At 45.2% G+C, this 11,317-nt stretch overlaps 1 protein-coding gene across 1 annotated transcript; it reads left to right on the top strand.

Moving 5' to 3' along the window:
* Nucleotides 1–293: 293 nt before the first annotated feature.
* LOC112445101 (uncharacterized) lies at nt 294–3,451 on the top strand. Its single transcript, XM_024988638.2, has 3 exons — nt 294–1,304; nt 2,061–2,259; nt 3,243–3,451. Exons 1-2 carry the CDS (start codon nt 329–331, stop codon nt 2,216–2,218), a joined length of 1,134 nt encoding a protein of 377 aa, XP_024844406.2. The 5' UTR covers nt 294–328; the 3' UTR covers nt 2,219–2,259; nt 3,243–3,451.
* The last annotated feature ends 7,866 nt before the right edge of the window (nt 3,452–11,317 follow it).

Raw genomic sequence — 11,317 nt, 5'->3', positions numbered from 1 at the left:
CCATGGACGGAGGAGCTCGGTAGGCTGCAGTCCATGGGGTCGCTAGGAGTCAGACACGACTGAGCGACTTCACTCACTTTTCACCTTCATGCATTGGAGGAGGAAATGGCAACCCACTCCAGTACTCTTGCCTGGAGGATCCCAGGGATGGGGGAGCCTGGTGGGCTGCCGTCTATGGGGTCGCACAGAGTCGGACACGACTGAAGCGACTTAGCAGCAGCAGCAGCAGCAATGGAAAGGAAGGGACTCCTGTGGGCTCTAAGTATGACCTGGTGCTGGAAGGCTTCCCTGCAATCTGAAAGCCTTGATCACTCATTGGACGACGGTCATGCCAATCCTTGCCTCCTGGCAAATGAGCTTAGAGCTGGCGCTGGAGGAAGTGGTCGAGTTGACCCTTCCAGCTCCACCTACCGTCGCCAGCCCATCAGGGTCTTTCCCGCCTTGTCCGCCGCCAGTTCAGCTTCGGTGTTGGTGGGCCGGTCTGCGGGCCGCCCCCTCACCATTCCTGTTGTGGGGCCCACACCAGCAACTCGCAGACTCCTGTTCCCTGTGCAGCCGACGTCTCTGCTGTCCCCACCCCCACCCTGGGGTCCCACTGCCAACAGCGTCTCCTCAGCGCAACGCTCAGCCCGGCGGCCGCCATCTTCCCCGCAGACATCACTGCAGGACGATCACTGTCTGGCACGTCTCTCCTGCCATGTCTGCCACAGAGGAGCACGACTGGATCCCAGGTGGCCCGGATAGAGCTGGTGGCGGGGCGGGCCGCGACCCCAGTCTCCTTGGGGTCCAAGCATCTGCTTGCGAGGGGACGGAAGGAGTCGAGGTGGCCACGGCTCTTCTGGCTTCCTTGGAGGTCTCCAGAGCCCTTCCCGCGGAGCAGGGTTGGCCACAAGCCCCAGTGGAAGAGGAATGCGGTAGAGAGCCGTTAGAGGAGTTGGAGATGGAGGAAGGTGTAGAGATGCAGGAGGATGAGGAAGAGGGTGAGGCTGACTTCGACTTGGAGGACGTGGAGGAGGAGGAGCACCTGTCTGGAGAGGGCGAGGAAGAGGAGGACGAGAGTGAGCAGGAGGGTGCGGCAGAGGTTACAGGCCTTGGGTTCTGCGTGGAGACGTTTGGGCCCCTGTTCTGGAGTCACGTCGACTCCTTTCTACACAACTTCCGTGACAACAAACATGTCCTGTTCCGGCCTCCCACTGACCGCCTGATGGCCAGGGGCCGCTCCCAGCCACCCTCGGACCCTGGAGAAGGTCCGGTGCCTCCTCAGGAGCAGGAAGACCTGGGAGAGGGAGGCAGAGTCTTGCAGGGTGAGTACCCGGTGGAGGGCGCTCCACCCTGGGAGCTGCGGGATCCTGCAGAGGGGATTGCTTCCTAGAAGACAGAGGAACCAGCAGTGCAGGTCGAGTTCTGGGCGAGGAAGCCCTGACTGCTGCCTCTGAGACTGGGAGGTTGAGGCCTGTGATCCCGGAGGGGCTGAGGCGGGCAAGTGGTGGCTGAGCCTTCAGGCCCTTGTGGGGCCATTGAGCTCAAAGGCAGGTAGGTCTCTAGCAGTCACGCAGTGGGTCAGAACTCTCAAAAACCTCCGGGCACAATTTACACAAGTGGAAGCCCAGTTCTGGAGACCTTCATGGTCTCGAGAAACAGCATGCTGCCTTCTACCAACCTAGAGGCAAACAAGTGGCATCCCTCCCTGTTGGTCAACGGCTTTAACAAATGTGAATATTCTCGGTAGGAGGATCTGAGAAAATGATGACATAGCACAGGGGCACTTTTCAGCGATTGAGGAATCTGTGAGTGTCCCCATAGAATTTGTCTTTAAGTCAAAGGAACATTTTTTTCCATTGAGTTTCCGAGAAACACATACAAAATGGTATCAGTATCAAATGATTTGGATCCCTTCTCCAAAGGGGCCAGAAATAATCAGAGAGATCTGTGTGGCGATCTACTGGAAAGAGGGGAAAAACGTTTGTGAACATTGTCAAGCAGCAGACATGATGGGGCCTAGAAATGTATCCAGGTATTATTTGTTGTTTCTTTTATTAAACCTATTTCTCTTCTCTCAGGCCTAGACTCTGCTGCTGGTTTTAAGTTGGGATATTTTCCCTGCCAACTTTTGACCCCAATGTCTGCATCATTCTGCCCTAATGCTGAGGGTGAGGATCAGTATGAAAACGCTGATGAAGACGAAGAGGATGGAAATGAAAAACCTGAAGGGCTCTGAATGGATGTGGTCTCAGCAGAGAGCAGCTCTGGATAATACAGGTATTGTTGTATAGGCTTTAGTACGACATAACCATTCCTGACACATACCTGTTACTAACAGCTTTATATTTTTAATTTTTCTTCTGTAAATAAGAAAATTGTTGAAATTTAATTTTGGCAAAGCAGTTTATTGTTAATAATGTTTTCTAGATAATGTAGGAGGCAGTATGTTCTGAAATGTATTTCATTTATAGCCACAAGTCCTTTGTCCTGTAGCTTTAAGTCTACTACAGATGGGAAATTTACCAGACCTGGCAATGGAGACCAGGGCTTGTTTAGAGAATAGTCACCAGAAGCAGCAGCTAAAGTGACTAGGCCATGCATTAGCTGTGTCATCATCACCTGGCCACAGAATTGTAGTCTCTTGTACTGACAATGACTTTGAGAAAGCGATTCCTTACAAAGTAGTAAGATGTTAAGGGTTTCAAGAGAACTGCATTTCAGGATTAATTCACAAATATTAGTTCAATTTAGGTTTTTTTATTCAAAAGAAAAGAAAACTAGTCTCAGTAATATTATTGGTTGTCACTGAGTTGGTAATTAAATCTTTATTTCTCTTTCCTCTATTCATTCATCTTTTAGTCTCTCACTCACTCTCTCACTCTTTCTTAGTTTTCATGCATGTGGATGTTTGATAAAGCCTCATCCTCATTTTACACATGTGGAAACTGAAGGTCTCTCTATATAAGGGATTGATGATTTGTGCAAGGGAATACCAGTTTTTTAGGGGGAATGGCTTATTTAAATCACAGTGTGGCCTTTCAAGGAAACAGCAAGCATTTATAGTGGTGGGCAACACGGAAATAAGTTTTGTGTGAGCAATGATGTGCACCCTGATCACTAAGGGTCTGGGTTACAAGAAGAAAACATTTTTGTTTTCTCCTTGTTGAGAAAATAGATGTACATAGTATTGACTCATATTTAGAAAGTCACTGCATGTTATTGAGGTACAATTGTTAACTGGCTCTTATTTCATCCTACAGTGGGAAGGCATTGAAAGAAGCAGACAGCAAAGGAAAAGATGAATTTGTTCTTCATGGATATTCTTGTTTTCATTAGCCTCAAATACTAATTTTGTTTCAAAGTTTCAACCGCCCAAAATGATATTAACTACTGACATCTGACTTTACTATTACCTTTTACAGATAATTGATAGTATTGTTCACATTGGAAATAAAGCTTGTTTGAAATTAATTCTCCCTTAGCCCAGTCAAGTTGACACATAAAATTAACCATCATAATTCCTGTGGAGAATACTCACCCTGTACATTGCCCATGAGATGACATACTTACAGGATGATGACCTTCCACGTATAACAAAGACAATTTGAACAGGTCTTAGGTGTCAGGTTGCTCTAACAAACACATTTGTTAACAAATGTATTTTCTTAATTAAGAATGAAATGGATAACATGTTTATAAAATACTCTTTCAAGATAAGTTTGAGAAAAAGGTATTCTAAAGGCCAGTGACTAGAGGCCCATCCCTTTGTCTCAATTTATTCTGCTCTTGCCCAAGGTCAAGATTGATTATCTCTAACTTGGATCATTAACAGCCTCTTTCTCTCTGATTTTCTGCACTTTCACTATGATGTGTCTAGGAGTGAATTTTTGTTTTTTATCCTGCCTAGAACTCCCTGAGCTTTTAGAATCTGTGCATTTCACTTGCTCTGAAAAATCCTTGGCCATCATTTTCTTCCTCATTTCTCTCTCCTGTCTTTCTGGGATTTGAATTAAACAAATACTTTGTATTCTTATCCTACTTTTTTTCATATTAATCTATTTCTCCATGCAGAATTCTGGATGATTTCTTCTAATCTATCTTCCAATTCAATAATTGTCTTAGGTTTATTTTTCTTGATTACATTTATCACGATCTAATGGTTATGCCAATTTTTATTTATTGATTGATTTTTCTTTCTGAGCTTCATGGCTTGTGGGACCTTCCTTTCTTGACCAGGGATTAAAACCAAGCCACTGCAAAGCACAGTGAAAGCATGAGTCCTAATGGCTGGAGACCAAGAGAATTCACTCTCTGCTGCTTTTTATGATTTTCTGTTCCCTGAAGATATTTTAAAACATACTTTTTAATTTTTTGAAATATAGGCCATAGTGATTATAGTCTACTCTTCATTCTGGCTGTCACTTACAATATATTTTTTTTCCTTATGTGTGTACATAAGGTACAGGGCTTGAAGTTCCTTGGATCACTACAGAGATGTATATCTAGGCTGCAATTTATTCCAGCGCTTGTTACTTCTGGTTCCCTATTACCTGAAAGGAGTAGTCACTTATTTTCAGCTTAAAGTGGTGGCAGAGCTCATCAGACCTACTCATTGGAGCTGTGGGATTTGACTTTCATTTTCTTTTCCCATGAGGCCACCAAAACCACAGATCAGATTATTTTCCTGCACAAATTCTCCAAAAGCTTGCTGCTAAATGTAAATTAGAAATCAAATTCCTCAGTTTGGACAATCAGATCGAAAATGCTCTTTCTGAGAAAGTACTGTACAGCGCAGGGAACTCTACTCAATACACTGTGGTGACCGAAATGGAAAGGAATTCTAAAATAGAGGGGATAACTGATTCACTTCGTTATATGGCAGAAGTGGATATAACATTGTAAAGCAACTATACACCAATAAAAATTAACTTAAAAATAAAAAAAGAGATGTGGATGGAAAGTGGAGTATGTGGAGTAGATTATGGAGAGAAAACATGAAGAAAAGTTCTCTGCCAGTTAATGAGAAGTCTGAAATTTTTAAAGTAAGAAAATGATGTGATTTTATTTGGATTTAGACATGGCACTTTATTGGCAGTATGGAAATTGTGTAAGTGTCATAAACAGAATGTCTGCATTCCCCCAAAATCTGTATGTTGAAATCTTAATTCCCAGGGTAATGGCTTCCCTGGTGGCTCAGACAGTAAAGCATCTGTCCGCAATGCGGGAGACATGGGTTTGTTTCCTGGGTTGGGAAGATCTCCTGGAGAAGGAAATGGCAATCCACTCCAGCACTCTTGCCTGGAAAATCCCATGGACGGAAGAGCCTGAGAGGCTACAGTTCATGGGGTCGCACAGAGTCGGACACGACTGAGCAACTTCACTTCACTTCACTGGTATTAGAAGGTGGAGTGTATGGGAAGGGCCTAGGTCATAAGGGTGGAGTCCTCACGAATGTGATTAGCGCCTTATTTAAGAGGGTCCAGAGAGATACTCTGCCCCTTCTGCCAAGTGAGGACATAGTGAAAAGTTGGCATTTAAGATCCAGGGAGTGGACTTCAGGAGACACCAAATCTGCTGGTGCCTTGATGTTGGATAAACCTGCTTCTAGGACTGTGAAAAATAAATGTTTGCTGTTTATAAAATAAAACATTCTTTCTTAGCTTCATTTATTCACTGAGTAGGTATTTTCTGTGCACTGAATGTGTGGCCCTCACTAGGCCAGATGCTACCTATTCTTTTGCTTCTTACTTCATTTACCTCTTGTCTTACCTCCCAATCCACCTTATACTTTAGCAAAACTGAAATACTCATTGTCATGTGACAGGGCCAAGTCAGATAACAGATAGGCTAACACCTAGGTCAGTGATATTTCCTCTACCTCAAAATACGATATTCACGTTTAAGTCATAATACCATATTCATGTTTAAGTCCATTCAATCTCGATATCTATGAACATTCTAATAAATGACCAAGACAAAAACTCAAAAAGCACAAAGTGACTTTCTCATATTCCTTACTGTCTTTTGGAATCTTTCTCATATATATCTGGGATGTAAGCTCTGGAAAGAAATTCATTTTTGCCATCAAGCTTTTGGTAATTTCCATAGTCACAAGGGGTCTTCCTTGGTGGCCCAGTGGTAAAGAACCCACCTGCCAATGGAGGAGACACGGGTTCGATCCCTGGGCTGGAAAGATCCCCTGAAGAAGGAAATGGCAACCCACTCCAGTATTTTGCCTGGGAAATCTTAGGGACAGAGAAGACTACAGTGGGGTCCCAAGAGTCAGACACAACTTAGTAAGTAAACTAAAACAGTAAAACTATGAGGCTTTTCTGTCTACATGTTGGGGCCAGGATGCTGGAGCATTAGAGTGGCCTGCTCTCTAGGGGCTAACTGCCTTGAAGATCTGATACACTCACTGACTTTTGCCTTTTTCCCCTTCTATGATGCCAGCCAAGAAGCCTCACGTCAACTTTGCACCCCTTAGCTATGGGAGGGGGGCACTCCAGGTGCCCAATTTCTGTCCTGATGACCCTCCAGAGCCCTATCATAAAACACATTGACTGAACCTCTTCTACCTGCGGAGAGCGAGCTCCGCCCCTGGCAAAGGTCTTGAGGAATGAGGCTTGGCATACGCAAAGGCGGGATCAAGCCTCAGGAGTCTCCCTGGAAATTCTCGAGCATCTACCCCCAAAACCAGAGTCTGCCTACCTTCTGCTTTGTGCTTTCACCTACACCTCTGACTTTACGGGGGGCTGTACCCCACTACTTCTCTCTGAATAAAGAGTTAGCTTACAGCTCCAGTTAATAATTCCTGGGTGTGACAGTGTTTCAACCTACAAACTCCTTCGGAAGTCCTCTAGCCTGCCTGAATAGGTTTTTTCCGGCCACATGTGATTGCTCAGAGCCTCCAACTGTGAGAGGCATGAGATGTTCTAAAACTAAGTACAGATTCCTTTGAGCAGTTAAAAGATTGATTAGAAATTGTATTGGTGCAATGAACATTGGGGTACACGTGTCTCTTTCCTTCTGGTTTCCTCAGTGTGTATGCCCAGCAGTGGGATTGCTGGATCATAAGGCAGTTCTATTTCCAGTTTTTTAAGGAATCTCCACACTGTTCTCCATAGTGGCTGTACTAGTTTGCATTCCCACCAACAGTGTAAGAGTGTTCCCTTAAAAATAAAATAAAATTAAAAAAAAAAAAATTGTATTGCTGAAGGGATTTTCACTTGTTGGGCCAATGTTTGCTGCTAAGTTCCATATCCCTTACCTGCTGTGTCCCTGGCAGTGTATTGATTAATATAATTGGTGTAAGTAGTAGCTTTAATGTTTGTAACCTGGGACCCTTGAGTTAATTCTTTTTCTTGTTGTAGCCCACCACACCTTTGCTCTGTAGGAATGCAACTTTATCTAATGCTTTTGGAGGGTGGCTCCTGACCAATCACCTTTAGAGAAAAATAAGTTTTCTGAAGAAAGGGTCTTAAAATGTTAACAGGCCTCCGGGCCAGAAGATGATGCAAATCACCTAAGCTTTTGCATATGATAAGTTTGCAGGAAGAAAGCCTGGCTTGCTGATGACTCTACCCAACTAGAACCCAGAATTTACTAAAAGAATTTATATTAACAAAATGATAAAAAGCTTCTTCCAACAAAAGAGTCTTAGAATCTGTCCAAGGCTAAAACAATGGGAACTCCCCAGTAGTGTTTCTCCAATGAAGCCTCTTCAATTTGCTGAGGCTTTAGTTAAACCTTTGTCATGCCCCCTGGCATTCTGGACTTACCCATGATTGCTATAAGTTGCCCACGCCTACTGATGCAAAGAAGCTGCCCTTCTTGGCTTTGTACTACAAACCATTAGATGGCAAATATCAGCCACAAATGAAGCAATGGTCAAAATAGAGGTTCTCAGAGTCCCTTGAGGCCAGGCACCCTGTACTCAGTTTGCCCAGATGCCTTTGGGATCAAAAACCAGCACCCCCAAAACCTCAGCATGGTTTACTGAGGCCTCTGCTGTACAAGACAGTTTCTGGCATAATCTTTCTTGCAAGAGGGCAGATGAGATAGGGGTAGAAGAAGACCATCCTCTTCCAGACCTCTGGCACCTGGGAGCCCCTTGGAATCCATTGTGTGGGAAAATATTGAATTGTTTTGCTGCACTACATATGGTATTGTCACCATTCATCCCCTGGAGGATGGAAAGCAATAATACTGAATGGATAGTGGGCCAATACCCATGATAAAGGAACAGACCCAATGATCAGCACAATGGCCCATCCTCATTTTAGTCCTGGATGCCCTGGCTGGCAAATGGGCCCATCGTACATTATTTAACTTCTTGGGGCCATTGCCTAAAAGTTGTCCCAAGTTGAGGTAAAGGAACTCTGGGAATCACTGGCCTCACAGACACACAAAATTATACTATCAAGAATTGTTATTGGACTGAATTCCTATTCTCTCAAAAATGTATATGCTGAAGCATAAACCCCTATTTGTGTTGTACATGGATGTCATAAGCATGGACCTCTAATCCAAATAGGGGGGGCATCTTAAGGAAGAGGAAAAGAACCACAGAAGCTCTCTTCTCTCCCCTCAACACTAAACAAAGAAAGCCATGTGAGGACACATGAGAAGAAGTTGTCTGCAAGGACAAAAAGGTCTTACTGGGTATAAATTCTTTTAGCAAAATTTCTAGATTTTCCAACCAGATTAAACTTGTGGGGCCTTTGCATCAATTTAAATCATTTCCTCCCTTCTGTATTCAAGTTTTCTGATTGTTTCTCTCTGATCCTTTTTGCTTTGTCACTGAGATATACTTTCTGTGTGTGATGCGGAGGTTCCTCTCTACTTGCTCACCATTACGCATTTTTTTCCTTCAGAGGAGCTTCAAATCAGTGTCATTAGCGGCTAGGGGATCTCCTCTATGAACAATGGTTCTTGCTTAATATTTTAAGTCTCTGGCTGATTTGGGTTTTGAATTCATTCACCACTGTGTCACAAAATGCTATGGTCATTTTTCCCCTGTATCAGGATGATCAGAATGTTACTACATCAGGGACAAATGTAACAGAGTGCACCAGCAGAAGGACTGCTGGGCCCAAAGCCAGGAGGGGTACAACTTGAAAAACCATCATTCTGCTATATGCTGCCATTCATTTGCATGGATTTTTTTTTTTTTTTTTTTTTGGCATTCTTTTCTCTCTGTACAAATCCCCTCAGAATATTTGACATTCCTAGCAGTGCAAATTTACAGCTTTTGGATTTTTATCTCGTCTAATCATGAGTGTCCGACCTCCTTGTGGTTACGGAGATTAGTTTAGAGGACCACAGTGACCTCACCTTCTTGGGGAAGCCCAGAAAGGTGGGACACCACAGGCCCATGTTAGGACATCTGGGATTGCATTCTGGAAACAGAGTGAAGCAGAAAGGGTCTGTGGGAGAGAGGGATTGCAGTATTTTGTGAGGGTGAGGTAGCCCCATGGGTTCTTGAGCAAGGATGTGATGGTTTCTTTGAATCAACAAGAAACCTTGACAAGGAAACACTATACAGCGATATTAAGCGGGAATGCATCTGTGCATTTCAACATGCGAGGTTTGTTGCTACAGGACCCTATCTGGTGGAGCAGAGCGGGGAAGAGAAACTTGAAGAGCAAGGCCATTCAGGCTCTCTCAAATATACCTACATGTCCAACTTCAGTGGCAAAATAATTATTTTTAGCCCATCATGCTCACAACGGGCCACTCCCTGCTTACAACGCACAAACCACACACACATACCACACATAAACACCAGACGGCCAGTACACATGACTGAGGAGAGCTCGAATCCTGGACATTGGATGGGCGGGACCCTGGATGGCAGTGTCCCCACACCCCCACGACCGGGGCGGCTGTTAGCTAGCCACAGTAACATAGGCACTAGAACAAGGGTTGGCTCTGTCAAACTTGCACGTCCCCTCCTCTATAACCAAAGTCTCCTCTAAATGAACTGGCCAGTAGGCAGGGTGTTGTGGCAAGGGTTTAAAAAGCCCAGGCCATCTCCTCCCCAGCTGTCTCCTTCTAAAAGTTTGTCCATGTCATCAAACTGCACTCAGCAGTTCCTGCAGCCTGGCGACCCTCCGCTTACTCCAATGTGAAGAGACATAGTCCAACGATGACAATTCCCAGAGTGATGAACATACCAGGAGGACAGGCTGCGGCTGACGTCAAACTTGGAGTTTCCAGGTGGTATTGCCAGTTGTTGCCGCTTCAAGAAGCAGGATCCTGTGGAGCAGTAGGAAGTACAGACTCGCAGCACCTCTGGACGCCCATAGTTCCTAGTTGGAGAACACTGCAGGCAGCTGTGGACTGGAGGAAGGACAGAGGTACAGGGTGAACCGAGTAATCTATGAGGTGGAGGGAAGTGGAGGGGGTGGTGGGTGTGGGGAGTAGAGCTTGGTTTTTCTCTAAGAGCAGCCTTTTTAGGGTGAGGCCCATCTTAACTAGGGGAAGGGGAGGGATGGATCAGTGACCCTTGAGCCTGTGAGAGGCGGCAAGATCAGCAGCCCAGCAACTCCAACTCCAAAGAAGCACGCCAAGGACGAATCCATCTGCTTGAGTGGCTAGCCTCTGAAGCACTTTTGCCTGCCCAGGGAGCCTCTCAGGAAGCCCTGGCACGCACTTGCTCTGCCCACCCTGATGGCATCGCCAGGCTTAGCAAATCCCGCGGATTCCAGGAGCCATTCAAGGACACGTGGTTCTGCCTGCTATTACGCGTTGGGGCACCACCTAGCCCTCTGCTCATTCCTGGCACTGCGGTCATTCCTGGTCCAGCTCCCAGCACCCTGGCGCTGAGAACTGGGGCTGCGTGTTTCACAGCGGTGGGGGCACCCACCCTGCAACTTTCTTCTGCAAAAATGCAAAAATCTTGCTTTTCTCTTCAAAACAGGATATGCCCAAGAGTTTGCTTTTCATTGTGAAAGGAGATAAATGGACTGTCCCATGTTGAATTCTGAAAAAGTCTCTAGACAACTTTGAGGGATCAGAAGATAATTGACTGGGGAATCGTTCTGAGATTTCGCTTGGCTTCCAGGCAACCCAAGTGCCTCTCTCGGAAGGGTAGATGCCGAGTCCAGCCCCAGTGAGTCCAGGGCAATTCGAAGTGGGCGACGGCGTCGGCGGGATCAGGAAACACTCTTAATTAAATGTTAAATTAAGGATATAAAGAGTAATAGATAAGGATAAGCTCAGTAGGAAAATTCAGTGAAGAAAGAAGCTGAAATAAAGATAGCTCAGTGAGGAAATTCAGTGGAGAAAAAGAGGCTGAATAATTCAGCCCAGAAGGTGAGAGAAAGAACGA

Source organism: Bos taurus, chromosome X (genome assembly GCF_002263795.3).
Source record: "Bos taurus isolate L1 Dominette 01449 registration number 42190680 breed Hereford chromosome X, ARS-UCD2.0, whole genome shotgun sequence".
Taxonomy (NCBI): Eukaryota; Metazoa; Chordata; class Mammalia; order Artiodactyla; family Bovidae; genus Bos; species Bos taurus.
This window is presented reverse-complemented; position numbering and strand designations above follow the sequence as displayed.